At 41.1% G+C, this 21803-nt stretch overlaps 2 protein-coding genes and 1 long non-coding RNA gene across 8 annotated transcripts in view; 1 reads left to right on the forward strand and 2 right to left on the reverse strand.

Annotated features, from left to right (window-relative positions):
- Nucleotides 1-21803, forward strand: part of LOC108105013 (dopamine D2-like receptor) — a 94719-nt gene that overhangs the window by 26178 nt on the left and 46738 nt on the right. The gene's annotated exons all lie outside the window — the stretch shown is intronic.
- LOC108105018 lies at nucleotides 4728-5249 on the reverse strand. Its single transcript, XR_001772331.1, has 2 exons — nucleotides 4968-5249; nucleotides 4728-4916 (listed from the first exon to the last, which is right to left on the reverse strand). It is a non-coding gene; the product is annotated as an uncharacterized LOC108105018 (long non-coding RNA).
- Nucleotides 13734-15362, reverse strand: LOC108105015. Its single transcript, XM_017211414.2, has one exon. It carries the CDS (start codon nucleotides 14755-14757, stop codon nucleotides 13981-13983), a length of 777 nt encoding a protein of 258 aa, XP_017066903.1. The 5' UTR covers nucleotides 14758-15362; the 3' UTR covers nucleotides 13734-13980.

Raw genomic sequence — 21803 nt, forward strand, 5'->3', positions numbered from 1 at the left:
TTTGTTTTCCAGCTTAAATTACAATGAGTTTTCCCGGCGCTCTTGGATACTTGGCATACTTTTGCGGCCAATCGCGAATCGAATTCCAGTTGTAAATGTAAAGCCAAAAAAAAAATTGAAATGCTAATGGGATGGGATGGGGGGGGGAAAATGGAATTTCGAATTAGTTTAGCTTTGATGAAGGCGAACTTAAAGGGGTGGCGCCCTTAGCTACGCTACTTCAGGGATTCCCATAAAGTCAGCTTTTGTGGGATAGCAAATCAACAGGAGAAACGTCACAGATTCAGATTTCATATCATAAAAAAAAAAACCCCAAATAAAAGAAAAGAAAAGAAAAACAAAAGGCAAATACACATTCGCAGCCAGGCGAGGGAAACACCCATCTGTAGGGGGTCTCCTCCTGGCATCTGTGGCTTGTGCTTAAGTTAATTATTATCAATTAATAGCTAATCACGATAAATGTGCATGAAAGCGCTGGCACAAGGACACAGCAGCGATACGGGATGTCCGTGTCTAAGTGTTCATATGGATGGTGGGGTGAGGGATGTAGGGCTGTGGGTGGATGCTAGATGTGATGTTAGGGATGGGGGAGAGAGGGGAAGAGGGGGAAGAGGGGGAAGAGGGAAGCTTACAACAAACAACTCAACAGCAGTGACTGTAATCCAGCACCATAACACCCCGCCTCGCCTTGCCAGCAGGCTGTGTTTAGGTTACTCGCCTAGTTTTGGCATCCTGTTGATTTGTCCCACGCTGCGTATGAGCGATTTGAATTAAAATTACGCATACGCACTGTTGGCATAACCTATGCCTGCACTCGGTCATAGTTCCAGTGTGCATAGTTGATTTTCATCAATATTTTCGTAATATATTTTTGTATTTGTATCGGTTTGGCCCAGAAATTTGCGGTCATTTTGCGGAAATTAGCTTAGATTTGGGTTTAATTTGGAAGGGGGAAAGGGAATGGGAACCTGAGCTTTAAAAAGTTATACAGATAGGAAGTATATTAAATAACATCATTTAAGATTAATTTCCAAGTTTAAATTTTATTAGTTATTAGCTTAGAAAGATCTCCTTTCCCATATTAAGAAGAATATTAACTTTTTCAGTCTAAAAATCAAATTCAAAATCAAAGCTAAAAGATTAATTAGAGTTTAAGCAGAGTGATTGGGGATTGAGGATTGGGGGGGTGTAACGACTCACATAAGCGTTTATTAATTATCAATTTAATGGAAAATGTTCGCCTGTTATTATTGAGGAAATGGACAATGAAAGCGGAAAATGGCCGCATAAAAGCGAATATTTATGATCTTGTGCTGGAATTCTCATAAAATTCAATCAAAGTTGCAGTTCTCAATCCCTCGTCGTGGCGTTACGCTCGATGGAATGCCTTTTTCTGCTTTCTCTTTTCTCCTTTCTCCGCGCTACGCTTTCGGCCCAGTGAAGTTCGTCGTCGTCGTCGTCTTGGGCTTTGATCTCAGCGATGACTGGAAAATGCAGGGCACAGGACCAGAAATGAGCTGGGGGTTGGCAATGAGTGAATGGGAAATTCTGGGAGTGATGGGTGGGTGGTGGGTGGTTAGGTTGGTTGGGTGGACAACAATCACATTCGCGTTCGTTGGAGTGCCCTCAATAAACGATATTTTATTATTTTTTTCTCTCTCTCTGCTGTTTGCCAGCAGTTCCCCTTCCCCGTTCCGCTTCTGCTGCTCCTTCTGCTCTTTGCAGCCTCAGCTGTGGCTCCTCTTCCGGTTTTTCCTGCTCCCCTTGTCGTCGTCGTTCCCTTTTTTCCGCTTTATTTTTTTTCGTTCTTGTTGTTGTTGTTGTTGCCGTAACCCATCTTTCTGTTCGGTTTTGTTCGCTTTTCCTGCTGCCACCTTCTTTTTTCCCTTTTATCGTTTCAGTTACAAAGCGGCGCGCACTTTACGCTGATTGCTCGCTGGCGCAATCGTTCCACAGGACACGGCTTCCTCTTGGTCCCACGTTCTCGTCCTTGCTTTTCCTTTGTTTTCCCCAGCAAGCCGACCCCCTTTTTTGCCATTTTTTTCCCACTCCCTATGTGTGTGTAACTGGGCATCGATATCATTGGGTTTATTGTTACTTCCTTTTGCAATTATCCTTGTTAGTCGGCGCACAGGCCAGTGCACAGTGGCTGCTCCCTTCCCCACACGCCGCGCTTTCTAGTCCTCGCAACTGGCACTAACTTCATTTGCCTGGCATCTCCCTTCCTTCTCCCGGTTTTGGCTTTCTGCTGCGCTGCCTGCATAAAGTATCTGGAATTGTCACCCGACTCCTGCTTAATAAACCAGCAGTTGGTCCTCTTTTCTCCTCTTACTTTTTTTTTTTGCTCGTCTAGAAGCGTGTCCTGCGGCTCCTGATCTCGTCGCAGCCGGAAGTGAGAGTTTTCCACCGCATTTCCATCGCTTTTAGCGCAGATTTGGTTGGGCAGAAAAAGTAGAGGAAAACAAGTAAACGGGCAGGCACAGCGGGAAAATAGCCACTGGAATTGGCCATCGGTTTAGACGGTACATGAATTTGGCTCTTATGTGGGGGGAAGTTTCTGAAAGAAAATTTAGTTAGCATATTTTTTGGGGCTATAAAATTTGATTTTCTTTTTAAATTTTTGTGGAATTTTCTGGGGTTTTTTAAGGTTTTAAATTAACTTCGAGTGTTTTTTTTTTAGTTTTATTTAGAAAATGAAATCATTAAGAGATTTAAATTTAAGTTAGGAAGTTTTAAGTTTGGTGGAGACTTTTTTTTCCCTCATTTTTTAAGCTCTTTTTTTTCTATTTATCCCTAAAAACTTTCTTAAATTGTTAAAAATCTTTAAAAAATCTATAAAACATCTTTAAAAAATCTATAAAAAAAGCTATAAAAAATCTTTAAAAAATCTATAAAAAATCTATAAAAAATCTATAAAAAATCTATCAAAAAATCTATAAAAAATCTATCAAAAATATATCAAAAATCTTTAAAAAATCTATAAAAAATTAAAAAAAAAATCTATCAAAAATTTTTAAAAAATCTATAAAAAATCTTTAAAAAATCTTTAAAAAATCTTTAAAAAATCTTTAAAAAATCTTTTAAAAATCTTTAAAAAATCTTTAAAAAATCTATAAAAAATCTGTAAAAAATCCATTAAAAATTTATAAAAATCTAACAAAAACCGTAAAAAAATCTTTTAAAAATCTATAAAAAATCTTTTAAAAATCTATAAAAAAATCTATAAAAAAACTATAAAAAATCTTAAAAAATATTGTGTTAGAAAGTTAAAATGCTAGACACTGCTGTTACTTACTGCTGCTTCTTTAATTGATTTCTTCGCCCATTGCCGGAAAAGCGTGAAAAACAAGAAAAGCGCTGATACAACGCAAACTCAATCAAACTGTCAGCGACAATTCGGTTGGCCCCTTTCATTTAGATTTGCCACTTGCCACGCCCAGTCGTTGGTCTTTGGTCAGGAGCAGGAACCAATAAACAAAGCATCAATTCCATAGAACCCTTACCAGTGACCCTAAACCACCCCCTCCCAACCCCCTTGCAGTCTAACTATCTTTCTATCTATCTATCTCTCTGGCTAGCTAGCCAGTGGTGTGTGCACACAGCCAAGTAATAAAAGCGAAGCATACGCGGCGGCATTTAATTAAAATCGTGCGTAAAATGCAACACTCGAAGGCTGCCAAAGAGTAGTGTTAGTAAAAGGAGGGGGATTGACCTCCCTCCCCCCTTTGGCTAAACAAACCCCGACGAAGCGCTCACCTAATTAAATTTATTAAAGCACAAAAAAAAAGGAAAATCGCATGCTGAAATCAGCGGGCAAGAAAACTCAACTCTCGAGACTAGCTGTTGGGAAATTGAGTTTAAGTTTTTAGCCAGCAGTTCTGCTTGGTCAGGATAGGGGGAGAGGGAGGGGTGGGTTGAGGGGTTGAGAGGTGGTAAACTGGCTGTTGGTGGTTTTCCGAGTGCTGCATACTTTTGTGTGCAATGCAACGCCTTTTAATGACCAAGCAAGCTCCTCCTGCATGCGGTCACCCACTGCCAGCTTCTCCACTAAACAACAACAGGCAGCCACCCTTCTTACACTCCACCCCTCCTCCTTCTTCTCTACGCCATGTTGGCATCACATTTTTTGCAATTAGCGGAATTGTTTCACATTTGCTTCACTTTCACACCTCTCCAGCTTGTGCCCGTTCTTGCAGGACCTCCTTCTGCTCCTCATCTAGATCGTCCGGCAGCTCCTCCTGCAGCTCTTTCTGCAGCTCTTCCTGCAGCTCTTCCTCCAGCTCCTCCTGCAGCTTCTCCTGCAGCTCCTCCATCAGCTCTTCCTCCAGCTCACCCTTCCTCCAGCTTTCCGTTTGCCTGCAGTTTATCTGCGGTTGCAGGACCACACCATTCCCTATCCCCCCTCCTGGGGTTTGTCACTCGGTCGGTTGACTGCCTTCAGTGCTTCAGTGTCCCCAGGACCAGGAAGAGCTAGGAAGAGCCAGGAAGAGCCAGGGAGAGCCATGGAGCCAACCCCTGAGTGTGTCCACTATTCGGAACCCCCTGGGGGATGTGCAGCTAAATCTTTTAAAATACATCTAAAAACGACGTGACAGAGAGGGTGCACAAGCCGGAGATGCACAAACACTTTTCTGCACTTTACTTTCTTTTTTCACACACACACACCGGCATACACACACTCGCATACACACACACTCTCGCATACGCAGACTGGCGATTCAGATGGCTGCACTTTAGTGGATAACCCAGTTTTCTTTGCTTAAAAGGTTTCTACATTTCGAAGAGAGAGAGAGAGAGTTTTTCCAAACCGCTTTACATAAGTGTCGCCCCCGATCTGGTTTTATCATCATCATCAGCAGCAGCTCATTTTCAGTTTGTTAGTTTTGGCAATTTCGGGAAATTCCTTTTTCCACAACCTGTAAAGTGAAAATGATGAAAATTATAGGGAAAAAGTTGATCAAAAATACTTTTCCTTTCTGTTAGCTTAACTTAGTTTCTGGCACTTCTTTTTTTCCCGAATTAAAATCACATTTAAAGTTCACGTTTTTCGGCTTGCAGAGGAGTTAAGTTAAGTTAAGGTAAAGTGAAACCTCCTTTGATGACACACACGCTTACGATTCGCGATGCTCTTTTCCGGCTTTCTCGCCGTAAAAGTCCCGCGCCCACCTTCCGTTTCCGCTTTCCACCGGGGTTTTCCCCCCAGCACACACACACGCACAGGTATCAGGAAACCTCAAGGCGTCCATCTTCTTTTTGTTTACATTAAATCAACGCAAAGGCGGGGGGGTTGACAGGAGACACTCAGTAAAAGGAATCATGCCGACATTATGCCATTACATTTGCATAATTATCATTATGTGTGGGGGCGTGGCTGGATGGGACGGGGGGCGGGGCATTGCGTTGGCGTTTTCTTGAGTAAATGTTTGCATTTATTTGCATTTCAACGGAGTCAAATAAATATGAAAGCTCAGCATTTGCGGAAGTACATAAGTCGGCTGAAGGGGCTGAAAAGCAAAGGAGGGAAAATCAGGGAAAAGCGAGGGTATAGGAATGCAGTGGGGTAGCAGTGGTCGGGAAGCAGCAGATCCAAGAACTTTAAATTGAATTCAAATTGAAAAACTTTCCTTCTGTGTGTCACATCCCTCGGGCATATCGATGGCCTTAGAGTTGCCTTCTTTCCTTCCTTCCCCCTTTTGGCCCAACTATACTCTCACCTGTTGCCCCCAAGGCCAAAAGCAACCTGCAGTTAATCAACAGGTGCAGCCAAGATTGCCACTAAGAAAATATGCCATTTCTGTTATCAAAGCAATCCCTGGCTGTTATCCCTTCCTGATAAGTCCAAGTCTGCCTTTTCCCAAGTCGAGAATTTTAGTTTTGGATATTTTCTTTCTTTTTTTGTTTTCCTTTGAATTTAGTTTATAGAAGCTTTGTCTGTCTTTGACATTTTCTATTAACTTGGCTGGCTAAATGCCTTTGCTGCCAAGCCTTTGTGGCGTAATTTTGATTTTTCGTTAAGAGAAATTTGGATTTTAGACAATTTAAGGCAAAATTTACAATTTCTGGCATTTAAACCTAAAAAAATGTGACATTTTTCTCAACTATATAATTTGTTAGTTTTTATAAGAAATGACGAAATTGATTAAATCTTTTTTTTCCCCCAAAATTAGAGTAAAAAGTAACTGTTACTTGCTCATAACTTGGCCAATAATGTTCCAAATATGGAGTGTAAAACCTCGTTGAGCTTGTTTTCTTGTGCTTATCAAAACTGCATTCACAGTTTGAAATGCCAGGTTTGGGCCTTTTTTCAAAAATTTTGATGATGATGGTACCCCTTATCGAAAATGCGATTTTTGGTAATTTCGCACTCTTCAGTGTTTTGCTCATAACTTGGCCAATAATGGTCCAAATATGGAATTTTATACCTCGTTGAGCGTGGTTTCTCATGTTTATCAAAACTGCATTCACAGTTTAAAATGTAAAATTTGAGTAATTTTTCGAAAAATTTGATGATGGTACCCCTTATCGAAAATGCGAAATTTTGGCCAAAATGGAATTTCTTAAAATCAAAAATCTAGTGATAGGGGTAGTTAGTGTTGATCAATAGCAGCGCAAAACAGTCGTTCTTTTCGTTGTGCGTCTTGTTTTGGCCGAGCTAGAGCTAAAAACCCGAAAATAATGTTTCAAATTTCTGTCAGAAATAGGTTTTTGATTTTTAGCCATTAAATCAGAGCTCACACCAAAAAAGCAGAGCAAAAATGAGAAAAGCGAGTATTGGGGCTTTAAGTTTCGGTTGTTAGCTGCATAAAACAGTCATTGCTTTAGCCATGCGTCTCGTTTTGACAAAGTTAGAGCTAAGAAACGGCAACAAGACCAGGATCTCTGGTGCCAAGGGACGTATACTTGATTTTTAGCGCAAAAATATCAGTTTTTTTGTCATAGCGCAGCCAAAAAGTGGCCCAAATGAGGAATGTAATACCTCTTAGGACTCGTACTTCGATTGCCATGATTTCCAATTGATTTGCATTCAAATCTGGAAAACTTAAATTTTGGGCATTTTTTGAAAATTTTTATGATGGTACAAAAAATGGTATAAAAAATGCGAAATTTGGGCCCAAATTGACTTTCCCAAAATCGAAAAACGGGTGATAGGGGTTGTTAGTATTGGTCATTAGCGGCACGAAACAGTCCTTCTTTTGGCTCTGTGTCTTGTTTTGGCCGAGCTAGAGCTAAAAAACCGCAACAAATATTGCATTTTGCTTTTACAGCCATTAAATCAGCACTCGTAGCAAAGAAGCGGAACACTAATGTAAAAAGTGGGTATGAGAGCTTGAAGTGTTGGTTGTGAGCTTCATAAAACAGTCATTGCTTTAGCTGTGAGTCTTGTCTGAGCAAAGTTAGAGCTAAGCAACTGCAACAAAGTCGGGCTCTCTGCTACCAAAAGGCGTATACTTCATTTTGGGCATACCTCGTAAGGCAAAATTTTGCAATCAATATATTCCCAGTGGCAGCAGTCGAAAAAAAGAGATTAACCAAGAAAGGGTAGTAGATGGTCCAGATTTGGGTCTGATCATAGCCAGGCAAAATATTATATTTCCATGTAGGTTGTCCTTAAGTTCCCAGTGTAAGGAGTTCATAAACGAGAAAAAACGAGAAGCAGAGGGTTGTACCTGATCTCCAGGGCAGATGAACTAGAACTCGGAACGATCTCACCCGTTCAAAGCTTAACTTAACTTATTTATAGACTTAGTCTACCTTGCATTGACGGCGTGCAAGCCGCTGGCAAAACTGCCCCTTGGTTTATGCAATAAAAATGTATAGAAAAGATAAAGCAACTTACCTTGATTTCCGGCTTGATGAAGGCCAGTCATGGTATAGTAAGCACCTCCATATGTATCCAGCATCCGATGTCATGAAAAGTCCATGATGCACTGCATCCTCCTGGAGGCCATGTTCAGATACCACCAATATGATAGGGGGTAGCATGAGATCACTTAGAGGCACTTTACTAACACACACACAGACACACACACACATGCACTTGAAAACGAGTTGACTGATTTTTGGATGGCCAACAGAGGTTACCTCATGACTGTGAGGTTAGAATAAGTTGGGAATTATTAGTACGCGTGGGTGAACATTTTTTTTTGCTTACATTTTACATTGCACTTGTCATTGAAATTTACATAAACTCTACATTTGACATTGCGCTTTACATTTTTTTTACATTTGACATGGAAATTTGACAGTTGATCTTTAAATTTACGAAGGGCTTAGAAATAAGCGTTAAAATTTAAATTAATTTTTTTAATTTTTTATAAGAAAAACTTTGAAAATTTCTTTAATTTTTGAAAATTTTTGGGCAGTGTAAAGGTCTTTTTTTTACTCATTTATTTTGGCTTTTAAGTAGAGCCTTGACTGGCTTTGAAAAATAAGTTTCTTTTCTTCAGGAAAAGCTATATAGGGACTTAAAAATATTAAACTTGTGAGGATCATCTTCTTTTTGGGTGAGAATTCTTCCTAATAGTTTGATCATTAACTGATTTTTCCTGAGCATGGAGATGTGGAAAGAAAAACCCTTTTCTAAGTTTCAAAATGAACTTGACTTTAACTCGTAAACATGTGATAGAAAATCTTCCCAGAAACTATAATCAGTTTGACTTTTTAACATCAAATCAATATAGAACTTGATCCTGACTGTAGATAGTTGATTTTCCTTGAGAATTTGCTGATCTTTAAGACAGATTTTCAGGCCCCTGAAGAGCAACTAAACCTCTTGCTGAGATTTATAACGTCTCCTCCTTCAGTTACCAAAAGTTCTTATGAATAACCTTTCTCCCAACTTCATCTCTAGGGCAAAGGGGACCTGCCTTTAGCCCCATCCTTCCCTTAACTTATAGTTATAGTTAGAGACAAACCCTCTCAAACCTCTCTGCTCAACGAACTGCTCAAGGATATCATCATCATCATCATAGCACCATAGTCATGGCAAGGGCACTAAAATGGAAAAGCCAAAAGCGACATCCTGCCGCATTTTTTCGCATTCGCAAAAAGGAAGGCAATGTGAATTTTCCAATTAGGTAGCATCTGGCCGTAGTAACTCGCTACGGGAAATTCAATGGTTCAACTTGTGTTCTGTGTGTTTGTAAGTGTGAGTGTGTGTGTGGCAAGAAGTCGAGATGCCCCCGAAAAATTGTGAGCTCTCTCTCTCGCTCTCTCTCTGTGCCCGTGTGTGGAGTCTGTCGAATGAAAATCAATGTCACAATGTTTGAGTGCCAGCTGACAAGTCAGCCTGGCCCAGATCCCTGCTCCCCCTTCTGCCTGCTTACGTTCACGTTTTGCCCCTTTGGAGTGTCTAGACAACGGCCAACTGACCAACTGGGAAATTGGGGAAAAACTGGTGAAAATGAAGCCTACATCGGGTACGTGGAAACGTTGACAGTTAACGACGGGACAGAATCCACTTTGTGAAGGATATTCTGGTGGTGGCAGGACCTGAAAAAAGGAAGCCACACACTGATAACTCTTGATGAAGGGTATCCTACATATATCCTAGATATATCCTAGTTACATTCTATATATATCTTAGATATATCCTTTATATAAATCCCCTTTAAACTGCAACTAAAAACTGGCCATAAATTTATAATTTCAAAAGGTAAACACACACCGCGGGCTCGGGCTCATTGTCAATTAGAGCTGCGTAAAATACTCGCCGGTTGGACGAAATTTGAATTACAATTCGTTGGAAATTTTCATCCTCTAACGTTACACACACCTCCCCCCTCCCATTCATATTCATTATTCTGGCTCATTTTGAAAACATTCAGACGATTACCAAATTGGAAAATGTTACAAATTTTTGCGGATTAACGGCAGTAATAAAGACTGAAGCGGGCTGCCTCCCTCTCTGCCAGACTGGCAATCAAATTCAGAATTCTAGCCAACCAAAGGAGGGGGGGAAACACACACACACAGACACAGAGACTCACACACAGACACTTGTTGAAAATCATAAAAATTTGATGTACTTAAAATTTTCATAAAGCTGCCAAACAATGCCCAAACATCAACACACACAGAGAAAGGGAGAGAGAGAGAGAGAGACAGCCGGAAAACACACAAAAAAAAACAAAAGCGAATTGCATGAAAAACATTTTTTAAAAACTTGCCAACATATTTGGTTTTCGTTTGGGAAAAAACCAAAACAAAAAAAAACAAAAAAGAGAGGGGATGAAAATTCAGAAGAGCTGGAAAAACCCTGACAAACGAGCAATCAAATTTGTTTAAATGCAATTTTTGTGGACTTTTTTTTTGGGAGGGGGGGGTTTTTGTTTAATTCCAGTTTTGTTGTTTTTTTGTTTTGTTTTTATTTTTGTTTGAGGAAAATTCCCAATGCAAGGCATAAAGAATTCCGATAGAATTTTCCAGCCAGGCTTAGGGCAAACCATTGAACGTTAAATAGGCGGGAAATCGAAGTGGAAAGCTGGAAAAGCTGGAAAATACAAATAAGAAAATATGAAAAAAAAAGAAGTCAACTAAAGTTTAAGGTGGGAAGGGGGAAAGGCTAAGGCAGTGAGTAAGAAGTAAAGGAGAAGGGGAAGAAAGAGATGAAGTTATTTTGTAGGAAAAAAAAGACTTGAGAGATAGAGGGAGCTTTAGGGATTAGGAAGAGAAGTTAGAGAAGAAAGAGGGGCTTAAGTTGGGGTCTAAACTATGTGAATTGTTATAAAAAGAAGTTAAAAAGAAAGAAAGTTATAATTTTTAAAATTAATAAAAAACTTTTTTAAGGATTTAAAAAGCTAAAATATAGGCAAAAAATGTCTTAAAACTCGTCATCTGATGAAAATGCCTTATAAAACCGAAAGAAGGTTTTAAAATGAAGCTTATTTCTACCTTAAAATATGTTTGCTTATCAAAAGCAAGTTTAAAAATCAACAAAAGAGATAAATTTTTAGTTAAAAACAAAGAAAAAACTGCTTAAAAGTTTTTATTTATTAATTAAAAGTTAAAAAAAAAAGAAAAAGATAAATTTTTAGTTAAAAACAAAGAAAAAACTGCCTAAAAGTCTTTATTTATTAATTAAAAGTTAAAAACCAAAACCAAAACCTTCTTAAAATCCAAGAAAAACCTTTTTAGAATTCAAAATTTCTCAATACCTCTAACTAGTTTAACCCCACAGCCCCCCTTTAACCTCCCTTTTAGCTGGCCCCCCCAAAAATGTAGTGTTAATGATATTGACTGTATGCTGGATAAGCTAGATATCGTTGGCAAAAAGGGGGGGAGGCATTAGCATTAGCATGAACACGGCTAAAATGTTGCCAGCGGAATTTCCGAGGTGTCCTTAATGGGATCATGTTCGTTAGGCTTTGGTGGGAGGTGGTAATAGGGAGTGGGAAGTGGGGAAGTGGGGGAGGTAGGACAGCTGCCCGCCCGGATTCTTTGTCGCCGCCAGGCACGAAATGCGAAAATAAATATATAAAAAAAATAAATATATTCTGCATTTTCCAAGGACTACTATCGTGCATCTATAACATTAATTTCAAAGAGGAGAGCTAGGGGGGTGGATTAAACATCGTGCGTGCCGATAAGAAACTAAGTGCAAGTGGCATTCGCTAATTGTTGGCCATGTTTTTGTGCTGACAATACGCTTTTGGCCAAATAATTCATGCAAAACTCACGAAATTGTCACGCAATGAGGTTAAGACTATGATGATGATGATGATGATGATGATGAGACTCTGTTGTTAATTAATTAATTAATTAGTATAAGGGGGCGTGGTCAGTGCGGTTTCGTGATTTATGATAAGAGAGAGAAAGAGAACAGTTTTTCTTTTTTTAACCCTCCCCCCTTCCTGCTGCTTTTCCTGTGTACATTTTGCGCGCGATTTGGTGAAAATGATTTCCTCCATGGCTGGGTACCACCCAGCAACACGCAAAAGTGACATTTTTATTGTTGGCGTTTTGCATGTCAAGAGAGGGAGAGGGGGAAGGAGAGGGGGTGGGTGGAAGTCCAGAATAGTGGCAATGGCAAGGGCAAGGGCAAGGACAAGAAGAAGAAGATTTGTGGTTTGAGGGTAGTAGGTAGGAGGGGTGTCCCGGGTGCTGTATCATCATTAGGCCAAAACTCATTTTTGTCCTGCGCAGCGTGGGACGCGTGCATTATGTTGTTGCAAAACAACGGCCAGATGGGGCCCTGCTAAGGGGGGGGTGGTGTCAGGGATGGGGAAAAAGAACCTTAAGGTGGCCCATGTTGACGATGCTAATTAGCCTCCGCTCTGTCATTGTCCTCGACATCAGCTGGTTGGGTTACGCCAGCGAGTGGGCTGAAGGACAGTCTTGTCCTCCCCAAAAACTGAGGGGAAGGCACACAAACAAACAATTCGAATTTTCCATGGAAAAGGAAAAGTTTTCAGTGGAAAATAGAAAAGAAAAAAAAGGTTTTTGATAACAAATGATCAGCAAAGTGCTGCTATTTACCTTGATAATTTTGAGGGGTGTCTCTGCTAAGGGGAAAAGTCTTTTAGTTAAGGAAAATTGGTAAAAACTGCTAGCTAGCCGTGGCAGTTGGCTTAAATACCTAACAACACATACTTCTAATGGCCAAACCTAAACTTCGAATTTCTTATAATAACATTTTTGTTGCGTTTTGTGATAAAACAACTTGATGGTTTGATTGATTTCCGATCAGCAATCGGCATTTTCCATCTCTCTTCTGGACACACTCAATAATCCTCGACCAGTCAGCAGTTTGTATCTTTCTGCTGCCTTTTCTGTCAGTTCTTGTCACATTTTCCATGTTGGGAGTTGAAGATTTTATGTATTCGTCGTCAGAGGCAGCATAGTGGTATTATCATCAATTTCAGTGTCTGGCAAAGGTTTTCCCGCACCTGCACCCCAACCTGCTGCCCGACCATTAGCCCAGTCAGCCAGCCAGCCAGCCAGCCCAGCCAGCATCCCTCGCAATTCTTTCATCCGAGTTGGTCGTCCTTAAAATATTTTCGGAGCAATGTTTCCATAAATACACAGCACAGGAGGGGGAGAGATCAGAATGGAGGGGAAAGTGGATGTGGGTGGGCGGCTGTCAAGGGAGTTAGGGTGGGCACGCACTGAAAATTCGTCACGCTTTGAGTGTATGAGTGGTTATGTATCTGTGTGTGTGTGGGTGGTTGGGTGGTTGGTTTAGGCCATAAGCAACAGTGAAGGAAGAATAAACAAAAGCTCTGCTTGGCCATTGTTTGCTTAGGCAAACACACACACACACAGAGAGAGAGACAAACACACACACACACTGATATACAGAGCTAAAAATTCATAATTCCCCGAACCACAGTGCGTATACGCAATGGCCGCGATTTACCAGAAATTTTGTATGAATAATATAAAGCAAAGATTGGCCTACAAGTGAAAGCGAAATGAAATTAGACAAAAGTTCTGATGACTTGCCAGGGCAGAAGAAGTATGCCTAGAGGATTGTCCCCTCAACCTGGAGGTGAATCAAAGGGGGGGAGTAGGAAGAGAAAGGAAGGAGAAGGAGAAGTAACAGGAGAGTAATAGAGGGGCCAGCAAGCCAGCCAGCCAGTCGACAATTTGTCAATTGACGCGCATCCAGGCGCTGGCAGCTCCTTCCGCCCGACTGCCTTTCAATGCCAGAACACCAAGTCAATTTTCATAGACATTTTACTGCAGTCCATCATTTTGCCCATTGCTTTGGCCCCCCCCTCCCCTCTTTGCCACGCCCCCCAAGCCAACATCAGCATCCTTTAGGCCACACGGTCTTTTAGAGCTTTTCGAGTCCATCTGGCTGGAATAAATACATTTGCTTCCTCTGGTCTGGTTTCCCGGCATGATCGCCCGTTTTGCCTCTTCACCCAGTCCTGCTTCTTTGCCTGCCTGTCCAATGAGGAATGAGTGGCGACGACATCAAAGGGGCCAACAGGGGGTTTGAGATTCCAACTGGCCAACTGACCAGCTGGTTAATAGCTAGCAATCGGTGGCTGTGGTTAGGACTTCTAAATGCTGCTCATCGAGTAGCTTTACTTTGGGATCATCTTCTGTTTTCTGCTCAGCAAGGTGGGTGATCTTGTCCTGATCTTTATCTTGGTTTGGCTTCAGCTGCTGCTCCTGCTCCTCCTTCTGCTGCTGCCTCTGCCTCTCCTCTCGCTTCTTCTCAGCAAGGTGTTTGATCTTCTCCAGATCTTGATCTTGGTTTGCCTTCAGTTCCTGCTCCTTCTGCTCCTGCTGCCTTTGCCTCTCCTCTCGCTTCATCTGCTGGCGACTGGCTATCTTGGCCTTCAAGTCCTTCATCATGAACTCGCTTTTAGTCTCGACTGGTTCCGTCGCCTCGTAGGCATTAAGCCAAAGCAAGGCAGCCAGTGAGGTCATCAGGCCACCCATAATTGCCCATTCCCAGCGCTGGTAGAGATCAGTGGGAATACCGGCATAATGACGCAGAACAAACTGGATGGTCAGGTGAATGATGTGCTCGACGCTGCACCAGAGCCATAGACCCATAATCTCCATGAAGGCCATGCCCAAAACCAGTTCGATCAGGAAGGCAGCCAGCCAGCCCATGCGACGACGATAGCGTATGGGAAGGATGTCCAGGTCGTGCAGGAAGTGCAAGATGGCACAGTAGGCAATGTGAGCGGCATAGATGGTGCCGGGAATGACCGGGAAACGTTCGATGTCCAGAAGGCAGCTGCCGCGCATTCCAAAGTGCAGGATGGTAACGATGAGAAGCACCCAAGAGGAGGTCATTTTGTGGGAATTTTGAATCTGATTTTTTTTTACGGATTTCTTTTTGAAAATTTTTCCTTTTTTTTTTAAGGAAAAATTTAAAAGCCAAAAAGGGGAAGTCTGTGTGTAGGTGTGAAGTCTTTACGATCAACGTTTGGAATGTTAGTTAGGTTTGGGGTTAGCCAGGCCTAAAGTTTCGAAGGCTTTTCCTTAGGCTATGTGATGAGGTATTTTTTCCTGACTTTTCTAAGCTAAGTTTAGGAGGTGAAAAGTTCCTTAAAACAAATGACTTTTCCTTGACTTTTCAGCTTTTCTCCTCAGCTTTTAGCTGGTCTAAAGTCTTAATCTTGATGTCAAAGGCATGGGGGAGGGGGGTGGCTTTCATAATTATTCTTTTCCCGCTTTTCAATTGCCTTCAAGAAGACTTAGCAGGCTGATAAAGTGAGAGGGACATTGCCTACCACCCCCTACCCCCCTGAGCTAATTCTCGGCTTAGCCATATTTCCAATTAATTGTAATTTCTCTCTCTCTCTCTCTCTCTCTCTAACTCTGGCCCAGACAGACAATTTCCATGCATTTAGCAGTGCGCCAGGTCATTAGTTGACCCTGCCTCTCTCTCTCCCCGCCCCCTCCCACCTAATCCCTTGTCACGCCCATTTATGTTCATAAATTATGCAGTCAACCTCTGATGCTCATTGACCCAAAGGCAGTCCCCCCGTCTCCTTTTTGGTTTTTCCAGTGGGCCAGCTGTCGAAATGTTATTTCTTCAGTTTTCAGTTTTTCTTCTTTTTTTCTGGTTTTTCCTGTTTTTTTTTTGTTGGTTTTTCCTTTTTTTTTTTTGGTTTTTTTCCTTTTTTTTTTGGTTTTTCTTTTTTTGTTTTGCTGGGCAGAGAAAACCGTTTGATCCCTTCCGGCTTAGCTGGGGACTAAAAGTAGAGCGAACGACGAAAATAAAATTAAAAAAAGCAGACTGACAGCGGGTGGGTTAATCGGAAGTTCAAAGTGGGTGGTAAGGGGGCGGTAAGGGGGTGGTAAAAGGGGCAGTAAGTGGGTGGATGGGTGCTTGGTTAGGGGCTTTTAAATTTATTACAAATACGAAAAAGGAAAACCTAAGGTCAAAATTATTTATTTGTTCTTTAATGTCGCTGGCTATCTCTCTCTCTCTCTCTCTCTCTGTCTCTCTCTCTTTTTTTGGATAAAAAAAAAAGTTTTTCTTTTTTTGCATTTTTTGGCAAATTTTGATTTGATTTTTTAGAGAAGGGGGGGGAATGAGGGGGAGTCAAAGCAAAGCTTTGGGGAGTTGCTTTTGATTAAAAGGCCAGCCAGCCTGGGAGTCCATTGAAAGTTTTTCCCCTTCGAGCCCCTTCGACCCCCTTCGAAGAGGCACGTACAATGGAGGGATGGATAGATATGGGTTGTAGGGGGGTGGTTGGGTGGCTTGGCTGTGCCATCCCCTAAGAACACACACTATTTGCTTATGCAGATTTCGACCAGAAATTCACATTTATTTTCCAACTGCTGTCGTTGTTTTGGTTTTTCTTTTTCTGTGGCAACAACAAACAGCAAACAGCAAACAGCAAACAGCAGCAGAAACAGCCAGCAAGCAGAAAGTAAAATGTTGCAACAAAAGGGGTCGACCAGCCAGCAGATCGTTCTGATATGATATATGGAGATATGGGGCCAGTCTTTTGTCTCTGCCGTTCCTCGCAGTTGCCACTTGCTGCTTGCTGCCTGCCACTTGCCATTTTTATATGTTAAATTCATGATATTTAAATTAGTTAGCCAACAGTTTTTCCTTGGTCCCTTGTTTGGTGGCCTCTTTTGGATCCTTTGCACCCGCCTGACCTTTGGGCCCCTTTTTGGCATACATCTACCGCTGCTCCTGCCTCTGCTCCACCTCCTCCTCCTCCTTCTTCTTTCTCCTCCTTCTGCAGTGGCCAAACATTCAATTATGAGGCCTCCAGTCCGAGTTCCTCTCTCAGTCTCAGTCTCTCCCCTCTCTCTCTTTCTGTCTAACTGACTTTGGTTGAGGATTTCCCAGCTATCCAGCTATCCCGCCACCCAGCTACCCAGCTACCAACTCCTAGCTTAAGCTCATCTGCCATTAGCATTTCAAATGCCACGCATGTGGAAAGTAGAGCTAGAACTAGAGATAGAGATAGAGGCAGAGGCAGGGGCAGGCAGTTGGGGCATCAAACTTTTACCATTTGCCTGCGAGCGGCAAACGACAAAAAGCAAAGGCAAAGGAAAAGTTTGCCCCATCATATATCTAGTCAGAGTGTGTGTGTGTGTTTGTGCGAGAGATGCATACGTTATCGGTGACGGTCCCTTCTTTCTATGGAAAATCATCTCGATATCAATGCCTTCTTGCCACATGCCTCCTGCTACCTCCTACCTCCTACCCCTTACCTATCACATGGTCAAGTCAATGAGTTTTCCTGTGGCTTTTCCACTTTTGTTTTTGCGTGCTTTGTCATTTGACAGATCAAAGAGTGACTAATACACAAGCAAACACACACAAACACACACACTCTGTGCCACAGATCGGATGCCGCAACGGAAATGGCTATTTAATTAAAGTTCTCTCGGCTTTGTCGTCGGCTTTTCTTTGTCTCACATTCGAATTTTCCTCTTCCCTCTAACATACTAAATGGAAAATTGAAATTGCTTAATGTTAAAATGATGGCCAGCAGAAAGAAGTCTTGCAACGAAAGGTGAGCTCTAGACACGTGTGGCATGCCCCTGTAAGATATTAGTTTGTGATCAAAGCAAGGCTGGAGTTGTTAAGTGGGGGAAATCGATGGGTGTTTTTATACCCGTTACTCGTAGAGTAAAAGGGTATACTAGATTCGTTGAAAAGTATGTAACAGATAGAAGGAAGCTTTTGCGACCCAATAAATTATATATATTCTTGATCAGGATCAATAGCGAAGTCGATTGAGCCATGTCCGTCTGTCCGTCCGTCCGTCCGTCCGTCCGTCCGTCCGTCCGTCCGTCCGTCCGTCCGTCCGTATGAACGCTGAGATCTCAGGAACTATAACAGATACAAAGTTGAGATTAAGCATGAAGATTCTTGAGGTCCCGGGACAGCGCAAGTTTATTACAGCATCCTGCCACGCCCACTCTAACGCCCACAAATCGCCAAAAACTAAAATTGCTGAAATCTCAGGAACTATTGCAGTTAGAAAGTTGAAATTCAAAAAGTATAATCTTTAAATGGCAGCGCATCTTATAGTGGTACTACTATCCGGCCACACCCACCCATACGCCCACAAGGCTCAAAAGACGGTTTTCGGATTTTCTAGAAAAGCTGATATCTCGGTAACTATAAGAGATAGAAAGTTCGGATTAAGCATGTAGGTTTCTATTATGCTCCCAATGCGAATTGTTTTTTCCCGATCAAGCCACGCCCACTATAACGCCCACAAAACCCGAAAAACCAAAAATGCAAAAATCTCAAAAACTTTAAGATCTATACAATTTTGCTTAGCAACACGTATTAAGGAGATGCCTCTGCAACTTGCCACGAAATTGCACACAGCCACGCCCACTCTAACGCCCACAAACCGCGGAAAACTGTGGCGTCTATAATATTATTATGAATGCCTTCGTTTGACCTTGTATAACTTATTTCTGTTAATATCTATCGATTTACCAAAGATTTTTCAAATCGGAACATTTTTTCGCTGTTTATAAAGAAATTAAGTTATAAGGCCTCACATGGGCAGTGACGTCACTATAAGCATACTCAACATACTTCCTCTGACAATAGGTGGCGCCTTGTGAATTTCCACTAGCAAAATAATCTAAAATTTTGTAAAACAGTAACGGGTATCTTATGGTCGCGGCACTCGACTATAGCGTTTCCTCTTGTTTTTTTATAAGAAGGTTAATAGTTGGAAATGTAAAGTAAGAGATGGAAAATATTACCTCAAGTTTGGGGATTTTTCCAAGGAAATCTGCTTGTTATACCCGTTTTTCGTAGAGTAAAAGTTTATACTAGATTCGTTGAAAAGTATGTAACAGAGAGAAGGAAGCGTTTCCGACCCTATAAAGTATATATATTCTTGATCAGGATCAATAGCGAAGTCGATGGAGCCATGTCTGTCTGTCCGTCCGTCTGTCCGTCCGTCCGTATGAACGCTGAGATCTCAGAAACTATAACAGATACAAAGATTAAGCATGAAGATTCTTGAGGTCCCGGGATAGCGCAAGTTATTTTAGCATCCTGCCACGCCCACTTTAACGCCCACAAACCGCAGAACACTGTGGCGTCTATAATAATATTATGAATGCCTTCGTTTGACCTTCTATAACTTATCTCTGTTAATATCTATCGATTTACCAAAGATTTTTTCAAATCGGAACATTATTTCCCCTTTTATGAAGAAATTTAGGTTAAAAGGCCTCACATGGGCAGTGACGTCACTATCAGTTATTCGACATGCTTTCTCCGACAATAGGTGGCGCTTGGGTAATTTCCCCTAGCAAGTAACGGGTATCTTATAGTCGCGGCACTCGACTATAGAGTTTCCTCTGGTTGGTAGCTTTTTTTTTTGGGATAAAATGTGGCAGAAGAGAGATTTTTCTTTGATTTTCTTTGAGGTTGGTTACCAAAATTGCTTAAAATATGATCTTTCTTACTAAATTTTAAGTTTAAACAAATTTTTCTTTAAAAAAAATAGCTTAAAAACTGAGGAAGTTCTTAAAAAATAAATCACTTTTAAGCTCAAAGTTGATTTTTTGCCTTTTTAAAGTCTTTATTTGCATTTCCATCATTTAAAAGTCTCAAAAACTTAAAACACTGAAAAAAATATGAAAAAAAAGCAATAACTTTTAAACTCACAACCTATTTTTTCCCAGTGTAGCAGCAGCAACTGTAGCTCAGACAGAGGGCTGATTGCCAACGCACGAAGAGGCAACTTATTCTGCGGCGACAAACTTTATGACTTTTATCTTTGACTCAAGTTTTGAGTCAACCGAAAAAGTCGAAGCGTCGAACCAAGGAGAGGCGTCTCTTTGAAAAATGTTTAAAAAAGAAGGAGGGGGGGGAGGGAAAAGTAAATTTCCTTTGGCCGGCCATTAGCTGTAGAGTTGCCAGCACCCACCCAGTCAGCCACCCAGCCAGGCTCATCAGTTGAGTTCTTAAACTGCCCCGCCGGCCAAATGCATAAATATTCCCACAGCCACGCCTACTGTACGCCTACTTTTCTGCACTTAAAAGAAAAGCTAAAATATAACTTTAATTAGTAAAAAAAAATCAATTTTAAAATCAAAAATTAATTCCAAAAAAATTTGTAAAAATTTCTTAAACTTTTTTGATTTCAAAAAAAACCTTTAAAAAGATATTTTTCTCAGTGTTTTGCCAGCCGCTTAAAACAACAACTTAAACACGAACATTTTCATATAAATTTATTTGGTAGGCGAGCTGGCCTGGTAGAATATAGAATGTAGGCGTGGCATACCAAAAAAAAAGGGGGGCGACAGGAAATTTGCATATTTGCAGCAAAGGCAGGCGCAGAACGCAGAACACAGAACGCAACGCAAAAGTGTCATAAAAATTCAACATTTCGATGAGAAAATGAGAAGTCAAAAAAGAAGGAACAGCCGCTGGCCAGGAATGGGCTTGGATTGGGCAGTGGGAATGGTGTGGGTATAGGGAATGGCCTGGGGAATGGGCTGGGAATGAGATGGCCAAAGTCTGGACAGCTAAAAAAATATATAAAAATAAAGGCAATAAAAAATGTTATACGAGGGAGAGGACAGGGACCAATGACAACGACGACGAGCAAAGAGGAATTTTTCAAAAATTTCAAAACATTAAAGAAGGAAAAAGCAAGCTGGATTTCTGTTTCTTGGTTTTTGGAGAGCTTTTGAGGGTTAGGTTTTTAGTCTTAAGTTAGATACTCAAAGAGAAAAATGATTTAGAGATTTTCCTAGAGCTTAATTTGGAGAGATTTTTAACTTAAAGGATAAGGATTGAGGAGATAATGTTTAGAAGTCTTGGAAACTGAGAAAACTTTCGCCAAAACTTCTCGAATTTCTACTTTTAAGGCTAGTAACTCTTAGTTAGTCTTAGATTATGAACTAACTTTAGCTTTGAAATCAAGAAAATGTTTAATTTAGTTTCCAAAATCAGTAGAGAGCACTTTTCCAATCTGATTTCCCAACCTAACAGAAGGAAAATCCTACTTTTTAGAGCCATTAAATCCCCACGAAAGCCCTTTCAGGATAACTTTCAGGATAAGGATTGAGGAGATAATGTTAAGAAGTCTTCGAAACTGAAAAAACTTTCACATTTAAGTCCGAGAACTTCTAGAATTTCTACTTTTAAGGCTAGTAACTCTTAGTTAGTCTTAGATTATGAACTAACTTTAGCCTTGAAATCAAGAAAATGTTTAATTTAGTTTCCAAAATCAGCAGAGAGCACTTTTCCAATCTGATTTCCCAACCTAATAGAAGGAAAATCCTACTTTTTAGTGTCATTCAAACCCCACAAAAGCCCTTTATAGTTATCCAATTTGTACCAATTAAACCAACTAGGGACTAGTCATGGAAATATTTTTCCTACATATCATCCCATTTTCCACAACCTCCCCTCCTCTCCTCTCCTCTCCGCCCTGTGGAAATTCATGTTTATTTACGAAATGGAAATCTGCAATGCATAAGCATCCGGTCGCCGCCGCCGTGTATATTTTCCGATGCCGTTTCCTATGTTTTGTTTAATCATTTTTTGCCAAGCTTTCTAGTTTGTCCTAGAGTTTTGGATTGAATGTTAGATGTTAGATGTTGCATGTTGCATGTAGCTTGCTGCTTTGTTGCTTTGTCTGTTGCCTGTTGGCTGTTCGCTGGGTGTTGCTGCTGCCTTTAGTCGGATTTTTGCATAATGAAATTGGAACATTGGAGCGTCACAAAGTGAGCTGCGATGCCGACATCATCGAGTTACAAATTCGTTTACGTTTTACGTTGCCTTCTCTTTATCGCTCGCCGTTGGTGGGGCCGAGAAAATTCAGGAAAAACAACGCAACAACAGCCAGGGCAATGGCGATGGCGCTGAAATTTTGTAG

The sequence above is a fragment of the Drosophila eugracilis genome, unplaced genomic scaffold (genome assembly GCF_018153835.1).
Source record: "Drosophila eugracilis isolate 14026-0451.02 unplaced genomic scaffold, ASM1815383v1 contig_2155, whole genome shotgun sequence".
In the NCBI taxonomy this organism is placed as follows: domain Eukaryota; kingdom Metazoa; phylum Arthropoda; class Insecta; order Diptera; family Drosophilidae; genus Drosophila; species Drosophila eugracilis.